This window comes from Pyrgilauda ruficollis, unplaced genomic scaffold (genome assembly GCF_017590135.1).
Source record: "Pyrgilauda ruficollis isolate IOZ18807 unplaced genomic scaffold, ASM1759013v1 scaffold38, whole genome shotgun sequence".
NCBI classification, from domain to species: Eukaryota; Metazoa; Chordata; class Aves; order Passeriformes; family Passeridae; genus Pyrgilauda; species Pyrgilauda ruficollis.
The window spans coordinates 3219877-3245959 of NW_024525267.1; the positions used below are offsets into that span (position 1 = coordinate 3219877).

The following is a 26083-nucleotide window of genomic DNA, read 5'->3' on the forward strand; positions in this document are numbered from 1 at the left end:
AACTCCCACGTGCCGATAACAGCTCAACTGTAACATTCAAACGTCCCAAGGCTCAGCCGCAGCTGGGCGCTCGCCCGTCCATCCGTCCCTCAGCTCAGCCTTCACCGCGGGGCCGGCCGGGAAACGGCCCCCCCCGCCGAGCGCGCACGGAGCTGCGGGGTCCGTGCGGGCGGCGGGGCCTGGGCGGCGCTTCCGCGCTGGGCGGGGCGGAGACAGCGCCGCGAGCCAATTGGCTGCTCCGAGCCGGGAGGTGCGCCCCGCGCTCGCAGCGCCCCGTGATAGGACGAGGAGGGCAGAGGGGGCGGGGCGCTGCGGTACGGCGCGCCCCCGTTGGCCGCTTCTCTCGCCTGGGCGAGGCGGGCGCTGCCATTGGCCGCCTGGCGGGGGGGAGGCGAGTCCGGCGGCAGCGGCCTCCGGGGCTGGGGTCCGTCTCGGCGGCAGCGGCGGAAGTCTCGCGAGGGAGCGCGGCCGGGATTTGGCGGTGCTGCCTGCCTCCCTCCCTCCCTCCTCCCTGCCTGTCGCTGGCTGCGAGGCGCTGGTGTTTGTGTGGAAGGGGGAGGAGGAGGAGAAGGAGGGCAGGCGAAAGGAGCTCGAGCCCCACCATCCGCCGAGGGGAGCGGACCGGAGCCCCCTCGCCGCCCGCGGAGCTCTCTTTCCCTCCCTTCGCCCCGCCATGGCCTCGGGAGACACCCTGTACATCGCCACGGACGGCTCGGAGATGCCGGCCGAGATCGTGGAGCTGCACGAGATCGAGGTGGAGACCATCCCGGTGGAGACCATCGAGACCACCGTGGTGGGCGGCGAGGAGGACGAGGAGGAGGAGGAGGAGGATGAGTGCTGCGAGGAGTGCGGCCCGCACCACCCGCCCCATCACTACCACCACCACCAGCCCATGATCGCGCTGCAGCCGCTGGTGTCGGACGGGGACCCCAGCGGGGCGGGCGGCGGCGCGGCCGGCGGCGGCGGGGGGCAGCTCCACCTGCACCACCACCACCAGGAGGTGATCCTGGTGCAGACCCGCGAGGAGGTGGTGGGGGGAGACGACTCGGACGGACTGCGGGCCGACGACGGGTTCGAGGACCAGATCCTCATCCCTGTGCCGGCCCCCGCCGGGGAGGACGAGTACATCGAGCAGACCCTGGTCACTGTGGCCGCCGCTGGCAGCAAGAGCGGAGGCGGCGGCTCCTCCTCGGCCGGCGGAGGAGGCCGCGTTAAGAAGGGCGGCAGCGGCAAGAAGAGCAGCAAGAAGAGTTACCTGAGCGGGGGAGGCGGCGGCGGGGCCGAGGGCGGCGGCGGCAGGAAATGGGAGCAGAAGCAGGTGCAGATCAAGACCCTGGAGGGGGAGTTCTCGGTCACCATGTGGGCCTCGGGTAAGTGTGCTCCGGACCCCTCCCTCCCTGGGCCGCGGGCCCCGCCAGCGGCCGCGCGGTGCGGCCGGGACAGTTTTGTTTTGAAGGGAGGCCATGTTTTGATGTGTGCGATGGGCGCCGCCATGTTCATCGCCAGGGCAAGTATGGCGGCTCCCCGAAAAGATGGCGGGGTCTGCGCTGCCGCCGCCGCTCCTGCCCGGCCGCGGCGGGGGGAAGGAGGCAAACATGGCGGCGGCCGCCAAGATGGCGGCGGCGGGGGGTGCGCGGGCGGGCGGCAGCGCCGCCGGCTCCCGGGCCAGGCCGCAATGGCGTAGTTTCTGCAGCAGGGGGAGGCGGGGTGCGGGGCGAACCTCCCCGCGCTCCCCCCCGCCCCCCCCCCGCCCCCGCCCCGCCGCCGCTCCCCGCGGGGCCCGCTCCGCGCCTGCCCCTCGCACTCCCTCCCCTCCCCCGGCCGCCGCCGCCCTCTGTCCTCCTTCTCCCCCGTGTCCCGTCCCGCCGACCCTCCCCGGCTCCCTGCCTGCCGTTCGGCTCCCGTCCTTCCCGCCCCGCGGCCGCGGGCGAGGCGTGTGCGCCGGGCCGTGACCGCGATGTGCTAGCGAAAACTCGCCCGCCCCGACCCCGCGGCTCCCCGGCCCGGGGACGGCGAACCCCGAAATACCGTGTACAGCTCGCCCGGGGGCCGCCCGGCCCCGGCCCGCTGCGGTGGGTGGGGCCTCCCCGCCCGGAGCCCGCGGTGCCGGCGAGGGGAAGCGGCTCCTCGCCCCCGCGGGGCTGCCCGCGCCTCCCGCCGGCTCGGAGGGGGCGGCCGCAAACAACCGGCCCTTCAGAGCCCGAGGGGCGCCGGGGGTGACGGCCGGGAGGGGCGGCTCCGGAGCTGACCTCCGTCCCTGGGAGCCGCGGGGAGGAAAGGGGCAATTCCTGGCTGGCGCTCGGAAACCGTCGGGCTTTTCCTCGACTAGGTCTGAAGCTTTAAATAAGCTTTTTAAGTAGGCACAGGGAGACCTTGTCGTGGGAGATTCTGGTTTTTTGAGGATTTTTTTTTTTGTGTGTGTAGGAGTGTCTTTTAAAGGCAGTAAAATCTTGTGAAGGTGTTTAGTATCTATGGGGCTTGGAGTAAAGCTGACATGCACCTGCCCTACCCACTTTATTTTTTTTTTTTTTTTTTAATTTTTGCAAAAATTATTGCCGGCAGCAATGCTCTGTAATCAAAGTTCTGTCCATAAGTTACATAAGCGTGAAAAAAAGAGGTCAAATAATACAGTTCTTGTAATATTTAAATTGATGGGTGTTTTTTGAATAGTAAGTTGGTAATCAGTAATAGTAAGTTGCATACCATAATTTTTGTGCTCTTTCGAATTTTTCAGGAGTCTAGTAAGATAGAGATACTCTTGAACCTTTTGATGTAGTCGAAAATGTTTGTACTCTGTGATGCTTGCAAATGACTAGAAGTTTTGTAGAAAGGACAGTGTAGAAGGGAAGGTGTATTGGACAGCTGAGTTCTCCTGCCTGAAAGATAGAAAGCACAGTGGTACGGATTTTTGCTCTCGTTTTAAATACAGGTGACTACTTTAGCAAGTTTCACAGAGTTATCTGACACTATTGGCATGTGAGTTGACAACCCAATGAGTTTGAAATTCTTTACTTCTTGACAAAGAGTTTTCCATAAACTGTTTAGGATGGCGTTCTCTGTGCTTCTGTATCACTGTATGAAACTGAATAAATTCCCTTGCTAGTAGTTTTATTAGAACTGACCATCCAAGAAAGATAAAAGATAATAGAAAATAATACGGTCTGCAGGCTTGTGGAAGCTGCTGGAGGTAGCTGAGTGCAAGTGGCTGAATGACTCATGAGCTGGCAGGATGCAGGACCTCGCTGAGATCAATTGACAATTTCTAGCATGCATTTGCACTCGAAAATTCAGAGTGCCTGGTAGGATGCTTCCTTAGGACTGCATGCTAATTATTACTTGGCCAGAGTGAAGCATGTGTATAATCAATAAATTTGCTTGTCTTCCCACATACACAGCTTTTATGTCAGGGGTAGCCTTGTTGATTTTGGTGGTTTTCTTGTTTAGGAGCATGACCATGGAGCTCAGTAGGAACGATACCTACTTATAATTTACTGGACATTGAATTGCATTGCTACATTTAACTCAATTATATCCATGATGCAGAAGAATAAAGAATACCTAGTCTGACTTGACTTGCCAGAAAATGCCCTTCTAAAAGCAAAATCAAATATATGGGGAAAAAGTTTGACTTCCCCTCCCTTTGCACTTGCAGACACCACCTGCCAGCTTCAAACAGCCTTGATAATAACCTGCTCAGTTGAGAGTGTTGTGAAGTTTTACTGAGAATATTGGACAGGCTCTTACATTGTCATATGCAGCTTATTTATTTAAAGGGGGCTGATGTGGTCAAATGCTGGGGATCTTTTTTCCTCTCTTTTTTATAAAAAAAAAATATATTTTGCCTTTTTTTGTCTTGAAACATCAGAGGCTGAATCGTTGCCAGAGAAGTCAAAAAAGAAACAAAACTTGAGGCAGAGGGGTATACACCCAAACCCAAAAAACTCTCCAACCTGAGTACCCTCCCCCAAAAACCTCAAACTAAATAAAGGCCAAAAAAACCTAGAATCACTGGCTTGCAAAAGTGTAGTTGTAAAGTTTCCCTGAAGAATTAAACTACTTTATTTTGAAGAAATATAGTAGGTTTGAATCTGTATTTTGGCATAATTACAGATTTGCTTGGACGCTGATTCACTTGACTGTTTTAAAAGCTAAGTGAAAAGTTAATCAAAAGACAAGTGATAAATAAGGCCATGCATCAAGACAAAACAATGAGCCCTATATTGCTGTGCATGGGATTTTGAATTGGGAAGAAGGCTGCTTGGCTCACCACAGTGTGGGAAGACAATGTGAATTAATTCCTTGTTACTGTTTGCTGGTGCTGCTACATTGGCTTGTACAGGGGTGGTACTAAATTTAACCAATCATAAATCTCTTTCCATAAATGAGTATAACATGTCTTGTAGCGCCTCTTGAAATGTGTAGGAATAATCTGTGAAATACATAGCAATGTGACTAAAGGGGGCTACTTAATCCTTGTCTTATTATGTGGTTTCTCAGAAATTGCAGTACTGTTGTTGGCAACAATTTTGACTTCGCATAACTTCTCTTATCACCTTGGTATCTATGGTGATATCAAACTTGTGACCCATGATTAAAGTGTTTAGTTTGAAACATGAGTGCCTTGTTCTAGTTCAGATCTAGTTTCAGTTCTTAAGAATACAATTATTTGTCTTTATTCATGTGTTCATGGAAGTAAGAAGTGAATGAAGGTGTATTTCTGAAAGGGTTGAAGAGGGCATATGGTGGATAGTTCAACCACATTCTTGTAGTGTGTTTACTTTATATCAAATATATGTATCAGAAAATTGCATATAGCTAAATCGCATCTAGTCCAAGTGAGACACTCCAGTTTGTACTAGAAAAAATGTTCTTATCAAATGGAATTTATTTGTACCTTTGCTGCATTCAGCTTGAATTGTTGTCTTTAGTGAGGTTTTCCAGGTTGGGTGCACAATAGTGAAGGGGGAGGGGAAGGATCGTGAGAAATCACTTTGTCAGATGGTGCTTGCAAAACTGATTCTTGCATGCAGGAACATTTGGGAAGGTGGTGCTTAAATGCTGGTTGCACCAAATGCTGGAAATTCCAAGCAACTGGGGCTTAAATTCAAAGATGAAAAAATGGATTAGTATAACTACATCTTCTAGGTAACGACTCTGTCAAGCTTCCAAACCTGAAATAGGTGTTGGCTTAAACTGTTATTGTAAGCATAGTCTGCAAGCTAAGGGCTGAAGTAGCACAACCAAATATTGCCCACAGATGTTAAACTGCTCAAGTGTCCCATCCCTAGATGGGAAAGACAAAGACACAGAAGTTACATGTATCTTTTGGAAATTATTTTCCATAATACAGGAAGCCTGTGCTGTGGACCCTTATTTGGAAGTTTGAGAGTTCATATTGGGTTTCTAGAGGGTTCTTCAAAATCTCTTAAACTTTAAATGCCTCAAAAAATAGAAAGGTTTTCATTTTACTTCGTCAGACTGCAGGGGTGAGAAAAATAACCATCTGCTGTCTGACCACTTGTCTTTTGTAGTATAAATGATAGATGAGTCACTTAGTTCAGTTGTGGGACTATATCAGGGATGGCTGAAATGCTTTGCAGTGTCAGATAGGTAATGAGCTTCTTACAAAGTTTGTTATAATGGAGGCAGAAAGTGATTTTCCAGTTTAAAATATTAAGATGACAATCTATTTCTGACTCAGATTAAGACAATGATACAGGCTTCTGTTGTAAGTATTGAATCTGCCCTGACATTTTTTCCAGTGATAAGGTAGACTGTTCTCTGTGTTTGTTTTAAATGTATTTTCAGTTTTGAAAGCGAAATACACAAATGTGGTTCACCATCTAAAATGACTCAGTTAATTTGCTTCTTAGCCCACCTTCAGACTACAGTCCTCTAAATTGCTGTTGGTTCCTTCCCTGGGGCACTCGAGTCACTCCTGTGCTGACCATTCAGAAGGTCACAGTGCTTCAGCACAGTCTCATAAGTGCTGGAGTCAGATGATGACTGTTGATATATGCACTGGTTTTGTCAGTTCACGTCTCAGTGGTGTGAAATAAGAGATGGGTGACACAGGGAAAGAAGAACCTGTTCTCCATCTGTGTGCAAGGCACGTCAGAAGGAAAGTAACCTAGCAGCCGTTTAGGTTAAAAAATGACATACTGTGCAAAATGGAATTTTAACATTCAGAAGTGTCTGCTAAATAACTGTATTATTTAACAAGCTAATTATGGTTCTTTGCTTCCAAACATGACCAATGAACTAATTTGCCTGAGGAGATTGCAATGTGGTAGCAATAACCAAGCTGTTACCACAGTGCCTTGGTACTGCACAGCTGCCGAATACATCCTTTATCCTGTAATTGCTTTTCAGCTGTTCCTAAAAGCAAATGTGTTTAACTGTGTGATCATATTTTAAGCTTAAATGTTCATCCTTTTAGTAACTAAGTAGAATGTCTTTTAATTTGGTGCCTTGAGGAGGAAGCTGTAGGATCAGGTGTCATTGCTTTGCTACCAGGTGTATCTTGAAAGCTCTCTTTTGCACCCTGTTTTCCTCAGATGAAAACTGATTGAACAACAATGTGTTTTCCCTTCTCAGTAATAGAGAAGGAGGATGGCTCAGAGATTTGGTGATTTAGATAAAATCAAGAATAACAAGGAAAATCAAGAATAAAACTTAGAAAAAATAATGACAGAGCTTCTTGGGTTGAGAGTTAAGAGGGTCATCTTAGCAAGCTGGGGAGTTCCAGAGTTGTCAGCTGCAACTCAAGAAATGCACAAAATAATGGGATTCCAGGGTGGGTGGATTTTTCTGTGTAATAGAAGGGCTGTAAGAGATGGAGAAATTGTGGTCATAGGAGCAAGATGAGATCAATAAAGTATTGGGAAGCAGATTCTACCATGTTTTGTTATTGATTTGTTGCATGGAGTTAGTAGTTTCATTCCAGTAATCTTGGTTCTTCCTACTTCATTCAATACTTGGGCTTGGTTCTCTTAAAACTTCAGGTTGTTTCAGCAGTAGTCACAAGACACAACTGGCTAAACACTGAACTTTCACTGATCTTAGCAGAAAAATGTTTGACATACTTGCTATGAAGGGCCTAAGTGGATCTGGTTTAATATGTATATTGCCCATATTTAGGGGGCAGTGAGAGATGTGCAGATGGAAGGGCACTGAACATGAAGGTGTGTTAGGGTATGTCCTAAAAGAATGCATAGAACAACCCAGTTTAGACTAAGTATCTGCCTTAATGCAAGTTGGCATAGAAGAATGCAGGGGAAGTCCATTAAAATTGTGTTCCAAGTTCATTACAGAAAGCTGCGTTGGATCTTTAAGAATAGTGCTTCAGCTGAATGCCTTATATTTGAGTCTGCTCTTGTCTCACGTGGTTGTAAGGGACAAAACAAAGTAGATCAGACAGTATATATAGTACTTAATTTCCTTTACCTGACTGGCTCTGTGGTTCTGTCTGTATATAACTCCCATGGGTGGCATCCAGAGGTGTCACTGTAATTTCAGGGTTGTGTCTGTGTTTTGCTTTGCTTTGGACGCAGTATGTTTGATTCCCTGATGCTTCATGAGAGGAAGAGGGGGAGGTAATTTGCCTGTAGTGGGCATTAGGACTTGCTTGAACGCAAAAAAACAGCAAACAGTTAACTTGTCCAGTTTGCAGTGAGAATGGTCGGTTCAGCCTGAGTGAAAGTTTGCTTGCACTTTACCCTGCAGACTTTGAGCTGCCTAGTCCAGGTTGATAGGCCATCACAAATAAAGTAAATTTGTACATAGAGGACATTGGTAAAATTTTTCAATTTCCAGACTTCCTCCAAAAGTGTGTGTGTGTGGGGGGTTTCTTTTGTGTGTTTTTGTTGTTTTCCCAATGACCTGATAATGTCACAGGTGGGTCATGATGCTAAAGAGGTACTGAGGTAGTCTGCTGCTACTTTTGCAGAAATATTAGCCTAATATTACACTTCAGGGTAACTGTTTTGTATTTTATTGTTTTGGTTTAAATTTGTTTTTGGAAATGTGTGCTGCTGTAGAGGCGCAGTTTTTTGTTATAGGAAAACGTGGTGTTTTTTTTTATTTTCATATAACTGTTAATATACTAAACAGTCATTTTTCTTATGTTTTGTTCTATCCAAGCAATATGTTTATAGTTTTTTGTTTTGCTCCAGTAGTCTGTGGAATTCTATAGCTATAGAATTGACTTCTGTTGGCAGGCTTTTGGGAAGTAAAGCCACTGAAGGCTGGCTTTCAGTTTGGTCCTCAAATAGCAAGAAAGCACTGTGGAATAGCAAACCTTTGTGTTGGAGAAAGAAAGAAGATCTTTAAGAATGTATACAGAATTTCCTAGTTGACTCATCTGATGTGAGGCAGGAAATGAAAAGTTGAATATGAGTGTCATCAAACAGTCAAACTGCACATTCTAGGTAGATGTTGAAATGGCCACGTTGAAGGCAGCTGATCTCATTCTAGTCTCAGCATAGAGAAGGTGTCACGTTTAGCTTTGCAACAATTCTGTGCCATTCTTAGCTCCCAGTCTTTTTTCAAGTTTCTGTTAGAAAGAACAAGTTGTTGCCAAACTAGAGGCTTATTGGCTTGAATTTGTAACTCCTTCAATTGCTGTAAAACTTAACATATAATCTTCGCTTAAGGTAAATTCAGTTGCTTTTTTAAATCACTGGTAGGGTCTGAAAGGTAGTGTGGTGGTGAGTGGACAACTAAAAAGGTCAATAGTCAGTTTTGTGGTTTATTTTGAGTTTAACGCTGCAGATAGTATTTTCTTATTTACACTTCTGTCTTTGCAGCATTGGAGTCTGTTTTCCTCTTTCACCATGGAATATACATGAACTGCTATTTGATCTGGTAGATCAGATTAAACCTCAAACTAGCAGTAACATTTCTAGAAATAGCTTGGTGGCAAACATTAAAAGCGGGCATTACAAATTGAATAGAAATTTGTTTCTGGTATATTTCTTTTATTTGCTTGCCTTGTTCTCTCTTCCCTAGCCTAAGTTACTGAGTAATGACTAATGTTATTTCCTGTGTTTCTGTTTAGGGGAAAAATCCCGAAACATTTTGTCTTTTGTTTTCTGCCTTATGTTTTCCTATCTTTTTTTATTTGGTGAAATACTATTTCTGTCCTATCACCTTGTGTTTCCACTGCTTAAACAATATATGTAAAATAAAACTTCCCGTTATTTTTGTGTAGCCTCTTGTGTATAAAACAATTTCCAGAATCTTCTCCCCATACACGTAGCAGGAGAAGTACTGTCAAGTTGTATTACATTGAGCTGAGTAGTTACAGCCAATATACATCTGTTGTCCCAGGTGTATTTGAGGGTGGAAAACAGGGTAGGTGCTGTGTCTTCCTTTCTGCTGCTGTGAACACTGCAGTGAGGAGCATAGATGGATGTTTCTGTTCTCTCTCATTTTTGTGTCTCTCAGTTTCTGTTATAAAATAGCAAGAGGAGATAGAATGCATGGTACAATGTGTTCTAAGGTATGAATGTGAGTAGACAGCAACAGCAGGTCTTCCACCTGATTTCACTGCAGTCCCTGAGCACAAATTCATAGGAGGAGCTCTGGAGCAAACCAGAGTATCTTAACTGGCTTGCAGATCAAAGCCTTGAATAATCCCAGTCTGCTGTTTACATAGTGGAGTGGGAAAGAGCTTAGGCTGGCCTTTGCCACAGAAGGAAGAAGCCCCCTTGGGAGAGAGACACATGATTTATTTACTTTCTTTGAGATCTGTTTGCAAGTCTTTGAGAAAAACTTAATTTTACAGGCAGGTACTGAAGCCCATCAGCAGTTATTTTTAAATTTCTTGTTTCTATGACATTTCTGTTGGAGGTCAGGGAAGTCTGAAGACTCTGAAGTAAAGATCAGTAGTCCTGACATCTTAGGGTAAGTGCTGCTCTTCTGATAGGCTTGCAAAGTTAGGGACTGCTGCTGAGTATCAGCGTGGGTATAGTGGAGATTAGTCCTGAAGAGGTTAAGGGAAATCAGTATTTAGGCATTGTCTCAGGAAAAATACATTGTCTTTCAAGTGCAGCCAACATTTATAGGATTGTTCTACTAATTTCTGTACTTGTTTGTGCTTAAAGTAGATATGCAATTTCTGCTTTTTTTCCTCACTCACTGTGTTCTTCAGGCTGTAACTGTATGGGTGTCTTTTTGCTCTTCACAATTAGTGTGGAAATCTGGAAGTGCAGTGTATTCTTTTCAATGTGCAGCAATAGTGAATTTGTATTGAGATGTAGCCTAATAATTGTATGCTGTTTTGATCTTTTTTTAGTATATATTGAATTCAGTATTTTCTGTATTTCAGATGATAAAAAGGATATTGACCATGAAACAGTGGTGGAAGAGCAGATCATTGGAGAGAATTCTCCTCCAGATTACTCAGAATACATGACAGGGAAGAAACTTCCTCCTGGTGGAATACCTGGCATTGACCTCTCAGACCCCAAGCAACTGGCTGAATTTGCTAGGTAAGTAGGAACAATGGAGCTTTAAAATGGTGTTCTTTTCAGTGGTTTAATTATGAAACTGTTAGGCAAAATGGTAGATTTAGTATGGCTTATAATTCTATTTAATTATCTTCTAAAACAAGGGATTTAACACAGCATCAGCTACTGTGTTCTGAACTAAAATAACAGGGTTTTATATTCAGCAGTGTGTTCTTCATTGTCTTCCAGTCCCCAGTTCCATTAGGTAAGACAGGACCTAAATAAATTAATTGATAGACTGCATCACTCATTGCTCTAGGTAACCCTGTCTTGGGATTGGACTAGATGGTCTTTAGAGGTCCCTTCCAAGCCTAACAATTCTGTGTTTTTACATGACAGAATATTTCTTTAATGTTAGTAGCCTTAAATTCCTGAGCACCTAAAGATCCAGTAGGTGAAATGCTGCGTTGGGGTTGTTCAGTACAAAATAGTAAAGCTACAGGATTAGTTGACAATGCCACTTCCTGTTCTTTTTCATCTGCTTCTTAAGCTGAAGTTCTTAAATCACGCACTTTCAAGTGCCACTGATAATTGCAGTTTCACAGTCGGTAACTATAGTGCTTGGATTTTCTCGGGTGAGTCAAATTGTCTCTCGTTTGCGTATCAATAGGCTGACCTGAGTGCCAAGGTGACTTTCACTTTCCGGCGGCGCTGGCGTGCCTCGCGCGGGGCGGGGCGGGGGAGGTGCAGCGGGCCCGGCCCTGCTGCAGCCCGTGGCCACCAGAGGGCAGCCGCGAGGCCGCCCCGGAGCCGCTGCAGCGCCGCGCCGGGCTCGGCCCCGTCCCCTCGAGCGCCTCGCAGGGCAGGCGCCGCTGAGTGCTGCGTGTCCGCCCGCTGAGCACGGCTGCTGCCTGTCTCTGGCTGCCGCTGCCGCACTGTCCCAGGATGGAAGCAAAACAGCTGAAAAGCCACATTCATTTTCATTTTTGTAGCAGCTGGCAGAGCTTGGGTGCACGATTCTGATGCTCAGAGCAGGTGGACAGTCACATGTTGTCATCCTTACTACCTAGTAGAGAAACAGTGTACCTTTTTCCAGGTAGCTGCTAGGTGGTCTGGCTTCTTCTTTAGGTGGATCTTGGTGTTCAGTGTTTGCATGTCACCCTAATTTTTAAAGATTTTCTAAGCCTTCTGATATTTACATTCTTGTAACGAACTTTCTCACACACTTCATGTAAATAACTTATTGTTTTGCATTCTTTTATGGAGGAAGAGAAATTTGATGGACTTGGTTTTGTCCATTGTCATTGGAGAGGTGGTACTTTCACCCTCCAATCCACCGTCACTTTTGGAAATCTATAAATGTTGGAGTCAGAAAATAAACTTCTGTTTTTACCTTGGAAAGAGCAGCCAGTCTGCATTGTGTTGTTTGGTGTCCTGTAGTGACATTTGCATTTATTCCCGTTTGACCTTTTTGATCTTGCTGCTTTTTACAGGTTTTGTCCTGTTACTCTGTAGTGTGTTTGTGCTGCAGGAATAACAGCACAGCCTCATCCCACAATTACTTTCAATAAAGCCATTGAACTATGAGTTTTGAAGGCTCCTGGTAAAATAGTTCTGTAGGGCTTGCTTCCTGCTTCAGACTGTCTGATCTGGAAATGTGTAAAAGCACATTACAAACAGCTGAAAACAGGGTTTTATCTGAAGTGATGGGTGGTTCTACCTATTGATACTCTTTATGTTTTACTGTCATTTATCAAAGTTACTATAATGCTATCTGAGACCTGCTGAGGAGTTCATAAATTTTTTTTTGAAAGCAAATGTTTAAGTGATACTCCTGAGTGTACATAGTGTTCCAATTCTAAACTGTTACTTATATGTTTCTACTCATCGTGTGCTTAGAATGGTGTTCTCCGTTACTTTAAAACATGCTGAAACTTTACTCTGGTTCTATTAGACATTGAAGTACTGAATAGCTCTCTTTAGGAAGCAGAAATAGTTTCTTGCAGGATATTCTCCATGCAAATACTGAATATTTTTTCTTCAGATTGACTTGAATACTTGAAATGGTTGTCAGGATTTGGGGTTCTTGAAATGACCAGGCTGCTTCTATCAGATGTGTCTGCATATTTCTGAATATTGTGGAATGTTTCAGTTAGGTTTCTGTTGAGAAAATAGTGGCTGCTGGCAACATTTCAAAATTATTACTTTTCTATATTTATAGTATTTCAGAATGTTCTAGGAAGTTCCAGAGCTGGAATTTGTAGCATGTAGTGGAAAGATTCAGTTTTATGTGTACAGCCTCTTTTCTCACAGCAGATAAAATGTAATCCATTTCAGTCAGAAGATGAATGTGTGGTGGTAGAGGAAGCCCCTTGCGTGGATATCACCTTTAGTAATATCCCCAAGTTGCTCAAAACCTGGGAAAAATTGTTCTCATCGCTTAATTGTAGATACATGAGAATTTAATGCATTTTCTAAGAAAGGTTATTTGATTTCTTGGTCAGAATCGGTGACTGACAAACTTTTACTCTTGCCTTACAGTTGTATATTATGTCTTAAATTATTGTGTTTCTTTTTCTGAGGGTGTGTTAGAATTTGAATATTTCTTGTTAAGGTCTTGTCCTCTTGCAGTGAAATGTGTTGAAGGGACTCCTTAGCTAATAAGATGGATTCAGACTACTGTTCAGTTGTCTTATTGACCTTGCTGTGTGCAGTATCACTAGGAACTTTGCATGGCAAGCTGGAAGAAAAAATTGGGTTTACATGGCTGGAATTGGCTTTGGAGGTTCAAGGAGTACAGTTTTTCATGCTAAAAGAATGTGTTTGTTTAGTATAAAGTTATGTGAGATTGCCAAACATTGCTCATTGCTTTACAGTTCAGAAGCTAAAAATTTTTAGTAGCTGTATTCTGAAAACTTTTAGCAGCACGTGAAGTTGAAAATTGCTTCTAAACTTAAGTGGCTTCATGTGCTGTAAGGTTTTGAATTACAAATTTGTATTTAGATTACTTGAAAAAAGAATTGTGACTGTCCACATAGAAGGAAGTGTGAACTGGCTAGTAAAATTGTATGCTAAGTGCATTGTGTATAGTTGAGAGAAAGTTATGTAGGGTTGCTTTTTGGTTTTCCTTAAAGTAGGAAGGAGTCTCACCATACATTTGTAGAAATTACCTTCTCTGAACCAGGCTGCATCCACTGTTTATAGCAAATGCAGCTTATTTTGATAAATTGAGGATAAATTGATTTTAAATACTTGCATTGATTATTAGGAACAAAGTTCTGAGGCTAAGCTTAAACAGAAAATCTTGAATTCTAGTGGTAGTAGATTTTGACCAAGGTTCTAGTATTCTGATCATGATCTAGTTAGTGAAAGGTAATGCAGGGACAAACCTGATGTTTGAAGTTGTTTGTAGCTCTGCAGGCCTTTAAAAAATAATTCAGAACTGTGGTAATTGAGCAGCTGCAGTGGCCACCAGCGCTCAGAGCTTGGTGGCTCTCGCAGAGTGAGCGGTTGCAGTGTCTCTTGCAATGCAGTTGTCTTTCACTGCCTGGTTTAGAGCATATGCCATTGAGTCATGTAGCAGGAATCTGAATCCTTTAACTGGAACTCTGACAGTTTTTCCTGGAAAAGCTTTTATGCATTCTGTGATTCCATTGAAAACACTGTGAATAAATAGGCTGTGTCAGAACATCGACATGTTCAGTAATGCATAGATGAATGACCAAAAGTTATACCTGGCTGGAAGTTTATCACTTTTTACAGATTACTTTCTTCTGTTTTAGGAGTCTTGAATTTTCTCTAGCATGCTCTGAAAACACAATAAAAAAGAAAAAGGTGGAATTCTCTTGCAGTCATATCAAAATGTGAAATATTAATTGTGAATGATCTGCTCAGAAGGACAGAACCTAATAAATCACTATGTTTTCATTTGATACCTTTGACTGGGAAACTGGAAATCTCTTCAACTGGAGTAAAATGCTTCATCCAAATCTAAATTGATGCTCAGTAGTTAGCTGTGAAGAAATCATAGCTGCTTGGTAATGAAAACTTAGGAAGGTAGTAGGGATATTTCTAGAATGTGCATATGGCAAATTCCCTCAAAGCAAGCTGCTAAAAATGATATCCCTGGCTGCCCCCTCCCTCCTTCTTGTCCTCCAAATACATGAGTCAACTGGCTGAAGACAGCAGAACACAGACATCAGTAAAACAAAGAAATAAGAAGGAATATCCTGTAGCTGGGAAATTGGCACAGTAATGGGTCCTGGTGGTAAAAACTTTATTCTTTGTGGGTTTATTTTTTGCTGATTTAGTATCTTTTCTGAAGGAGAGCCATTGTCAGAACTGCCTTCCTTTCTATCTGCTTTCCAAACCTGTAGAAAACAAAAGAGAGGAAACTGCATTAGAGTTTGAAATAGGACACCCTTCTTAGAAGCGACAAAGCCTTCTGGTCACCCAGATTTATGACTTAGGCCTCTTTATAAGGTGTATGCTTTTGTGTTGGTTTTGTTCCTGTTACAGAGAAGCTTAAAGGGCAGTAAAATGACAATTGCTTTACCCAGTATTCTTCTAGGGGAGGGGACATCTCCTGCTCTGTGCCCCACTGCAGAGGCCAGTGTCCCTGTTTACACATGTGATATTCCTCATAACTGGGACAAACCTAGTAGTGGAATCATGGAGTGAAAGAACTTCTTACGGCAGTTTTCTTCCTAACTGTGACTGAAGCAGGTAAGACACTGGCTGTTCTTGGGTTGAATGTAGACAGATTCCTAGGACACCTTGTGCCACTCCCCTTTCATCTTGTTTATCCAAAAGCCAGTCTAGCCAGTTCCAGGAGTTGTTCAGCACAAATAAACTCTTGCAGTAGCACAGGGCTGTGACACTCAAGTTGGTTCTGCTCAGCAGGGCACTGTAAGGGGAATGGAAGAATGAGGGGAACACATCAGCAATGCCTGTAACACTACTGAGAATAATTTCCTCCACCTCTGACTGTTCCTGAGGAGGTGGAGGGTGGGGGTGGCCATCAGCGCAGGTGAATATCATTGGTGGTCATCAGAGACCTCTAGGATGTGCTGAGGGAAAAAGAGTAAAGCTATTAAGATTAACTTTGTGTACAGAGGGAGGAGAAAGGAGCTGAGAACACAAAACTCCTCAGCAGTGGCAAAAAAAGGGAGATTATGGAGCAAGGAGGAAATTCTATACTGTTATTTGAATTATATTTCCTTTCTTCCCAGCTTTAACACCATTTCTGTGGCTGACTTTTAAAATTACATCAATTGACAAGTCTGTAGGTTATGAACAGGGATTTGGGGTGGGGATTAAGGTTCTCTTAGGGTGAAGTACTCTCAGTTCAGCTGTGTAGATGAAAGGAGGTAGTTAGATTTAACTTTCAGACACACCACAGTGACAATATTGTTTTATTTTGAGAAACTGAGTGGTTTGATACGTGTGATTTCACTCAGTCTTCCTTATGCATGGATAAGGGACTGTGCTTTTATGCAGCTCATTCTGTAAAGCTATTGGGTTGCATGCATTCCTGCTTCCTCTGCTGTCACCCATTCCCTCCCTCCATTCCCCCAGTGCAAGTTAAGACGTAGCCTTTAATTGCAGTGTCCCAGTGACTTGATCCAAAAGGTACAAGGTACCTTTCCTGATTGTCACAGTTAATTGATTTGCAGTTGCCCCTCCTAGGCGCAACGCATATAAACTCATCGCAGAAATGAAAATTTTGGTCTTGCCATGTAAATTGACTTTCTGCAAAGGCAACTGCTTCTGAAATTTCACCCCAGTATTAATGTGTGTATCTGTAGTTGTATTAAATAGTGATATTTGTTTTAGAGTGCTGTTTTTGATTAATATTTCAGGCTAAGAAAACTTGTATGGAGCTGGTAGAAGTGCTCTACTGGGTGGTAGCCAAAAGTCTAACCACCACCAGCATGAGCTACCTGTACCAGTGTAATTAAGATCAACAGCACAGATTCTAGTCTGGTCTCCTTTTGCAGAAAGTTAATCTTAAAGTAAGACCAAAATCTTTTTTTCTAGTACATTGAATATGTAAGTCTTGGAATTCTTCTCTGAGGGATTGTCCATATGGCTTCTGCAGCTTTGTGTGCAGGATGACATTTTTTGACACAATGATCTACTGTAGCTGTGCCTGTGGTGTTCATGCCCTCATGCCTTTAATCCAGATGTACAAAGGGCCCAGCAGCTTCCTACTGCCTGTGGCACTGAGATACAACCTGGACTCTGTTTGACATCTCTTCTTTTGCATTGTCTGCCGCTGCTTTGTTGATAAGCCTGGTTATCTTTGGAACCCTGTGTATAAGCAGAGTCTTGTTCCACATTTTAGGGTTAACTTCCTGTGCTTCCATGAAGAGTGAGAAGATGTAAAATTGCTCATTTTTTAACTGAACCTTTTTGTCATTTGTGTCCAAATGTTTAAGTATACTACTGGGATGATACTGCTTAATTTATAAACAAGGCCTGAACATTAAAAAGACCTGGTTGGACACTCATGTTCTGTGCCTGCTCAGACACTGAACTGAAAAATGTAAGGTCTGTGTTGATGCTGCAGTCTGTCCTGTGTCTGACCATCCAGTTCACCTGCAATTGGTTCCTCAAGCTTCCTTCCTGCACTGGCCCAGGGTATTTTCCTTCTCACTCTTATCTCCACAACCTGCTAGAGATTATACTGTTGCAGCATTTCTTTCCCAAAGATTGAGGTAATACCAGAGGTAAGATGCAAGAGTCAGGAAGAGAATTTAACACAAAGCTTGAAAATGCAGGCACTACCCACTAAAGGTATTTGCCACATCTCTTGTTAGCAATTCTCTTGGTCTAGTCATTCCTCTTACAGGTGGCCAGTTAAGACTTTGGAACAATAGTGGTTTTACTCATTCTGATCGTGTCAGGGACACAGATCTCAGACCTAAATTTTTTTTTGCTTCATTTTTTTGGGGGCTTGGGGGATGACTCAGCCAACATTTAACAGGTTTGATTGAATTAGAAGGAGGTAGTTTTGGCACCAGCTTTGTCTCCTCAGGATGTTTGTTCTCTAATGGAATTAAATCATGACACACTGTTCTCTCCTGTCCCATCTTGTGAAATCATTCTTCTGTGACCATTTTAACAATTGCTCATTTCTGTCCCTTTTCCTGTTTCTTAAAATCACAGAGACATAATAAGGAGAATCCCATCCTAAAGGTAATTGAAAGCTTTCTGTAGGGGTACTGTAAAGACAGCTTTTGTGTGTGTGTGTTTTCCTACAGCCTCAGTACCTGTAGTACTATTGAGTCTGGAACCTCACTGGAGAGTGCTGTCAGTTAGTTAACCCCAGTCACTTGTTTGGAGTCAGGTATTTTACTGCTTTACTCAAAGAGACTATGTAAACTAAAAACAGCACAAGTCTAATCAATAAGGTCAGCTGAGTTGTTCTGTAGTCTTGGAAAAGATAGTTGTGATGAAAATTAAGACAATGAGGAGACTGCTGTTCAGGAACAGATGTAGTTTGCTGTATTCTGAATGTTTCTGCCCTTAAGTTGATGAAATCTTAGTTGTACTGCTGGTTGTGGTGCACAAGAGGAGCTTTGTCAACACAAGCACCTTACACCCGTTTGCAAGCCACTGTTAATATCTGTAAATGTGTTTGTAACCCTGCAGGAGACTGTAGTGTTCTTCAGGATAGCTCTGTACCTGCCAAGTGTAGTCTGGACATGCTGAGGCAAGCAAGAGTTTCCCAAGTGCCCACTTAGAAAAAAGAGCAAAAGCAGCCTCTAAATCCTTGGGGTTTAGTGATGTCTGTGAAGTGGCTGTCAAGCGCTTTAGTCTGTAGATGATCACTTGAACTGTGCTACATCTGCAGTACTGAAAGGACTCAGAGTCAGGGACCAGTGATGGTTGACAGAGCCATGGGAGACTTGTCTGTCATATATCACTCCACTGTCAGTGTAAGATGATTTTCCTGGGTCTTCAGGACTTTGAGGGAATTTTTTCACTGCTCTTGCCTTAATTCACCGTCTTCTCTCAGCAGTCCATGTGAAGGAAAAAGGTGAAAGCAGATTTCAGCCATAAGAGTGTGACAGTACCAAAGAAGTCTGGACTCTGCTTGCAGAAACCGAATGCATTTGTGGTTAGAATGGAGGCGTTTATTTTCCCTACAGCTCTTGGGAAGTTTTTGAGTGTTTAAGAGTTGCTGTTTAGCTATTTTCCTATAAATTAATAAAAAGGGATGTAAAAAAGTACATATATATGCATTGCTTGGAAATCTCTTCCCCCAACCTTGTTATTTTACATCAGTTTCCAGAAACAGAACTCGTGCGGATTAAAACTGTCGTGAATAGCAACAGACACTTTTCCTTCTTAACATTAAGAAGAGTGTGTACCAGAACTGGAATTCAGATAATTCCAGTTATTTTGTTGATGTCAAGCTACTCCTTCTATTTGAGGCTAGGGAACACCACCAAACCTGTGGATTAATTTACAGATACAATATGTAGGCGCTTTGTCACACAGAACTGCCATGTGCTGTATTGCCAGGAAAAGCAGTTCAGTAACCCCCATGAGCATACTAGCTCTGCTTCCACAGCAAGATTTGGCATGTGCAAAATCTCATTGCTCACCTGGGGGTATCTCAGCTGCATGGAGGTCCATTTATTTACAGCCACCTACCACTTTAGTTAGATGGAGATAAACCTTTTCTTTTTAATTTTTTGAACACAGCACCACAGGTTTGAGAAATAAAGACACCTGAAAGTGCAGTGCAGTTCCCTAGAATCACATCTGGCTCTTCTGACAGATGGTTGTTCAGGATTGTTTTGTAGAGTCTTACTGTATGTAAAGTAGACCTAACACATACAACCAATAGTTTGCTGGGCTCCTTATGTAGCAAGGGAGGTTAGTGGCACCCATAAAATAATGAGGATCCCTGTCAGTGACCCGGGGTAAATTGGTGATTTCTTGTCAGTTGCCAAGAATGGAATCTGTGTGCACAATACCTTAAAGTAAGAGTAATTACCATTTCTGTGGTTGAAATGGATGACTATATTGTGTTGTGGATTCCACAACCTGCCTGATTCTGCTTTCCTGTTTCTATAGAGTTTTCTTTAGAAGTCTTGTGTGATGGAAATACTGTAGAATGATTGAACCTATACTCCTTCATGTCCTGCACGGATGGAGAGGAAGTGAAGCTAAATAGGTCACATGGGTATACTGGCACAGCACAAATGGAGTTTTCAAACAAAACCTCCTAATTGCAATTAGCGTATGTCAGGGAGGGAAAAAAAAATCTCAATTTCCACATATTCAGAGGATTAAGAAGATAGTATTAAATGTCTTATTCTGTATTTGAGAGATCCTTCTGGAAAGCAGAGCATTCCAAATGCTAAATTATACTGATAATATTTTTATGAAGGTTTTGAAAATGTTAAAGTGAGTACCACTGACACATGTAATACTGGGGGATAAAATATGCTTATTATGTAGGCACTTTGGGGAGAAGAGCTGTCTACCAATGTGTTTCTACTAATATTTTTGTACTGTTTTTTTTATCTTTAAGAATGAAACCAAGAAAAATTAAAGAAGATGATGCTCCACGAACGATAGCTTGTCCTCACAAAGTAAGTGAAGTGCTCAGCTTCTGAGTAGATAGTAATTTGTAGATCAGATTTTTGTATTGATGTTTTCTCTTGAGAATGAATAACTAAAATATCTTACTGTTAATAGTATACACTCAGTTAAATGTATTTTAGTTGTCATTCTCTAGAGGCTTCCTTTAAAACCTTTCACTGAATAATATATTATTCCCATTCCTTGTCTTAAGGTTAGTGCATCCCTAATCTTCTGGTAACCATGATGCACAGTCCCTAACATGCTGGTTTTACTGTTGTGATTTCCCGACACCCAAGAATACATACTTGAAAGAATGTTCTGAAAGCTGTTCAAAGTACGTTCCTAAGATCTATATATCCTCTGCTTGGAAACTATGACAGATTTGGAGTCTAGATCAGGAATCAGCAATTTATGTTGCAGATGCCAAAGTCAGCTTTATTGGAAGACTCTGAATTGCATTCCACAGAGCTGGAAAGTGCATCATCATGAAAGAGAGAGGCAGGCATCCTTGAGATATGATTCTGATCCACTGGTAGCAAGGAAGCTTCTGTCTTGAATAAATGTTGCCAGTCACCTGGATTAGTAGCCTGTGGCTTTACTGCATTATCCAGCTTTTGTAGTGCTTCTTTTAGCTGATTTAGTCTGTGACTAAAAAAGACAAACACAATCTTGCTGACTTCTGGTCTAGATAAGTGTGAGTCTAAGCAAATAATCAGGGCAGATAGCTATTAGAATTATCTATTAGAGAGCATGAATAGAAGGCTACTTTCTGGTATAAGGAATTTTCTGAATTCATATACATTCTGAATTCCTCTTTGTGCTTATATTGATTTCCAATTCTCCACATTCTGAAAGTGTCATGTTTTTTTGTAATGCAGTATGCAGAGATACAGGAACAGTTATTTTTTACTATACTGAGGAATGCTACCTTCATTTCTTTGATTCACTTTTTCATAGCCTCAAATTCATCTAAATGGGGGGGAAAAAAGAATGTTCTATCCTTCCATTTTCTATCTTGTAGTGCTTGTTGGCTTTATGCATTCTATTATTTAATTCAGTTTAACAAAAGAAAAACATTGTAGCTGCACCTGCTGCTCTCAGAGGCAAGAAGGAACTTAGAAATAAATGCAAAAAAAAAAGTTGATGGTCTGTTTACTTTGGCACTGCTTTGCCCCACCCACTTTTGCTGTGTGCAGCGAATGGTGGCACAACACTTCAAAATCAGCCAAAGATGTTTTAGTGCCTGAAGAGAGAATTCCTGAAAGTGACATTTCACCTTTTTTGTAAGAAACAAAGTTTATTTAAATGTATTTGTTTAGGAGAAAAAAAAAAGCCTGCAGAATTTAAGATTAGCAGTTTTACAGTCCTTTAGGTACTGTTAAATATTAACACAGCGGTGTTGGCAGACTAGTTTTATATATATAAAAGTTTAAACAGCATCACTAGTAGTACAGATAGGATTTATGATTATGAACAGGATTTTATGAGCAATTTTGAACCTTGAGGAAGACATTTATAAAACATATGATAGATATTTGTTGATTGTCACTAAGAAGCGGAAAAAATGTAGGATTAGGTAAATAGAGCCCCAAGTCACTGCTGGCTTAAGCATACTCTGGAATCAAAAGTGGCATTCCTTTGTCAGTGCAGGGTTGACCCCCAGGTTAAGACTTCAGGTGCTGTACCTGAATTAATGTGTCTTCTGCTTTTGGATTGAGCTGGGACTAACTCACGCTGTATTCTGCTGCCCAGTATCACGTTGTAGGTTTAATCTGCAGCAGCAGTGGCACTCTCTGTCTCAAGGGGGTAGTGGTCAGGCTGCTGCTGCCAGTTTGGACAAGGTAGTTCCTGTAAGTTGTTACATGCTGGAAACCCTCTTGCTTCATTTTTTCTCAGAAATGGGAAAGACAGAGAAGGAAGAGGACAGAATGTTGGGGGATAGTGCGCATACCAGTTGGTACTAGGGAATAATCTGTGGTATATTAGAGACTAATATATTGCAGTACTGTAGTTCTCAGAATATAGCACTTTGAAGAGTACACCATAGGTATCCATGAACTCTCCTTCTGTCTTTTGTTTTTTTGATTGGATTTTTGTTTTGTGTTTGCTTTTTTCCTCTGAAACCTGTTAAGTGCTTTTGTTTGTTTTTTTCATTTGCTTCTGTCAGAGTCTGCATCTTCTCCATAAGACTGTCCTGTTATTCATTTGACTGCACATGGTTCATAATACTGAGTGAGGAAAGGGTTTGGGATCTTTTTGTTTGGGATTGGGTTTAGGTTTTATTTTGTCAGCTTTTCAAATGATTAGTTTTTCTTGTATTGCTTTTTAAGAAGTAAATGTAAGGGATGTTCTTTTCAGGGCCAACTATTAAGAAAGTATTGAGGATATAAAAGCATTTAAAATGCTTGTACTGTAACAGATAAAACCTTTATGAGAACTAACTTATCTACTAATTGAGTTTCACTGTTCTTTTTAAGGGCTGCACAAAGATGTTCAGGGACAACTCTGCCATGAGGAAGCATCTGCACACTCATGGCCCTCGAGTACACGTATGCGCAGAATGTGGCAAGGCCTTTGTGGAGAGCTCGAAACTAAAGCGGCATCAGCTAGTTCACACCGGAGAGAAACCCTTTCAGGTACTGCTGGCCACCACCTCCCTGGGAACACTGGAGACCCTAGCTGTACCCTGGCTTCCTCAGGACTTGGGCATACTAGGGCTCTTCTAAAATCCCATGAGGCACCTGACAAACTGGGAGTGCCCTTGAGTTAATTAGGCTATAATTTAATTATTTACATGGACTTCTCTTAGAAATTGGCAAACTGAGTGTACATGGGAGATACCTTTCAAAAGATGCTGTAAAGTTGCCCTGTTTAAAAATGAGGTCTGCAGTTACTAGAGAAGTAAGAAAATGTCTATCCTCATCATCTTTTCAGCTTAGTGCTTGTGGACAACTGAGACTTGTGGCTGCTTGTTCAGTTAGTTAGTTCAGGGTACTAATTTTCAGTACGGTTTGTTAATCAGTTTTCAACAAAATGATGGAGTCACTGAATCTCTTTCCATTTATATTGGGTCACGTGGGCTTCTGCCACCAGAGGTCCCCTGCCCTCTTCATATCATACTCCCTGTAAGTCTTTAAAGTTATTCTTAGTCTTCAGTGCATATCTGTTCCCCAGAACATACTTAAGATATGTGGGTCTTTTCTAAAATAATCAACAATAAATTATTTCAGAAACTTGATTTGCAGTCCTCAGGCATTCACTTGGATGCATGCTGAATATTGAATACAGAATACTGCATATTGCATACAGAATACTGAATATTCTATGTGGTAAATAAAAGTAACACTAAATGTGCTGTCCTTTTTATATCAAGCCCATCTTAAAAGTAAAGCAGGTAAAATGAGAAAATCTTTGCAAATCATCACTCAAAGGGGGAAGTTCTGATGTGAAATCCTGTTTCTATTTTGTCATACATGTTTCACATGCAGAGAAGGTGTCTTTAGTGGAAGTGCTTGCTTGCATGCTGGAGGTCATTTATTTCCCTCTTTGAAAATAGGTATGCTATTGTATATACACTATATACTGAAGTCTTGCAGTTTTTAGTGCAGTTCACAGGGAATCCCTACAATTTTCAGCCTCTGGCTTCATGTTTAGCAGTCTAGTAGTGATTTAGAGAAGACTGTTTTTCTGCTCAGTGATGGAGATGAGTTCCACCAGCTAACAGAGTGTTTCTTTTCCTTCCAACAGTGTACGTTTGAAGGATGTGGAAAGCGTTTTTCACTGGACTTCAATTTACGCACACACGTGCGAATTCACACTGGCGACAGGCCCTACGTTTGCCCGTTTGACGGCTGCAATAAGAAGTTCGCGCAATCAACCAACCTGAAATCTCACATCTTAACACACGCTAAGGCCAAAAACAACCAGTGAAAGCTGAGGAGAACGTTATCGAACTCAAAGCATCTTACAGGAAAATCAGTTGGAAAGAAATACGCTCCCCTTTGTATATTGTTTCTAGGAAAGAATTTTAAAAAAAAAAGAACCCTTCAAAACTAAAGGACGTGTTTTGATAAGTAGTAAATAAAAAGCAAAAAAAAACCACACAGAAAACTTGAAGGTGACATTGCTAAGATGATCCACCTTGGTCTGTAACTGCGTTTCAAGAACACGGTGTTTTGTAAAGTGTGGCCCCAACCGGACGGGTCAGCTCACGAACTTGCATCAGAAAAGACAATTCTTTATACAACAGTGCTAAAATTGGACTTCTTTTCACATTCTTATAAATATGAAGCTCACCTGTTGCTTACAATTTTTTTTAATTTTGTATTTTCCAAGTGTGCATATTGTACACTTTTTGGGGATATGCGTAGTAATGCTATGTGTGATTTTCTGGAGGTTGATAACTTGCTTGCGGTAGATTTTCTTTAAAAGAATGGGCAGTTACATGCATACTTCAAAAGTATTTTCCTGTAAAGAAAGAAAAGTTATATAGGTTTTGTTTGCTATCTTAATTTTGGTTGTATTCTTTGATGTTAACACATTTTGTATAATTGTATCGTATAGCTGTAATGAAATCATGTAGTATCAAATATTAGATGTGATTTAATAGTGTTAATCAATTTAAACCCATTTTAGTCACTTTTTTTGGAGAAATACTGCCAGATGCTGATGTTCAGTGTAATTTCTTTGCCTGTTCAGTTACGGAAAGTGGTGCTCAGTTGTAGAATGTATTGTACAGGCACTGACCGTTTATTAACACCTGATAATATGTACATCCCCCATGTAATAGAAAGGACAACAATAAAACAGTGGTCCTAAAGAAAGAATCTGGCAGAAAATGATCTGTAAGCGCAGTCAATTTTCTTTTGTTGTCCAGAGCAGTTCTAGTTCCTCTTGACCTCCCAGAAATTGGAAGCTAAATAAACTCAAGTTTCCTTTACTTTGCATTCAATTACAGTGATTTGTGATGCAGTTAATACCACATCAGGTGGTATATCTAAACTGAATTGCTGACTGTAATTCTGGTTTTGAGTGACCTAGACTTCCATTAACTGGAACCATGGATTTGGAGACTTGGCAGTGTAGTGGGGAGTGTTCTGTGTGCCTGGACAGCAACTAGGTAAAACAGTACAGGAAATAACTAAATGGAAACCTTTTTTTTAGTCAAGGTAAGGAATGTTGGCAGTTTAAATGCAGTAACAATAGAAAGTGGAGGAATGGTAGGGTTTGGGTGATCATACCAGGAAAAAAAAGAAATGTTTCTTTTGGCTAACTTGCTTGAGTGTAATGATAAAAATTCTTGGAACCTTATTGGACACCTTTTGTTTCAAAACAAGAACTTGAAGTTCTAAGAGAACTAGATGGAGTTGAGTTTTGATGGTCTAACTAAGAGTGGTTACTTCTCATTTGTTCAAGTGTTCAAAGAAAACTTAGCATATACTATAGTAAAATGTGACAGATTAATAAACAGAAGAAAATGCAGAGAAATGCATAAGTTATTTTTTAGAGGCATGTAACATATTTTAATGCAGTAAAAAAATGTTGTTAATCTTTTTCTGAATTCTGTTCTTAAAAGGTTCATCAAAGTTTTCATTGCTAATACTGTAAAACTTAATTTTGAGTCCAGTGTTGGTGGTAGTGGTAAAAACATGGGTAATAAAGAAACTGCACTTAAGACCAAGGGAATTTTCATCCATACATAATCTGAACACTGCAACTCTAGTCTGAGGTTATTAGGAGTAGAAAGAAAGTTGGGACATTTAATTGTAAAGTATGCGTTAGAATTTTGGCAGTATTTTTTCTTTTATATATAAGCAGTTTTTGAACAGGACAATATACTGAAACTTGTATAGTTAATAGTTAAATTAAATTCTGTATACAGTTAAATTAGTGTCTATTCTTTTTGGAAGGAAATAAAATTAATTCAGTCTAGTTCTAATTGACCTTATATTTTTTCTTAAGCAGTATCTGTGATGGTGTTAGGCTTACACAGTAGTTTGCTTTCCTGTGTCATAAAATCATTTATTGAA

General features: G+C 42.0%; 1 protein-coding gene across 1 annotated transcript; it reads left to right on the plus strand.

Moving 5' to 3' along the window:
* The first annotated feature begins 390 nt into the window (after positions 1-390).
* YY1 (YY1 transcription factor) lies at positions 391-24993 on the plus strand. Its single transcript, XM_041476414.1, has 5 exons — positions 391-1370; positions 10331-10493; positions 20002-20062; positions 22532-22690; positions 23802-24993. Exons 1-5 carry the CDS (start codon positions 674-676, stop codon positions 23982-23984), a joined length of 1263 nt encoding a protein of 420 aa, XP_041332348.1. The 5' UTR covers positions 391-673; the 3' UTR covers positions 23985-24993.
* The last annotated feature ends 1090 nt before the right edge of the window (positions 24994-26083 follow it).

Excerpts from the sequence above, each read along its gene's own strand:
- YY1 (XM_041476414.1), top strand. The coding sequence starts at position 674 with ATGGCCTCGGGAGACACCCTGTACATCGCCACGGACGGCTCGGAGATG. Across the intron at positions 10,494-20,001 it reads CAACTGGCTGAATTTGCTAG|AATGAAACCAAGAAAAATTA; the intron begins GTAAGTAGGAAC and ends TTTATCTTTAAG. Across the intron at positions 20,063-22,531 it reads CGATAGCTTGTCCTCACAAA|GGCTGCACAAAGATGTTCAG; the intron begins GTAAGTGAAGTG and ends GTTCTTTTTAAG.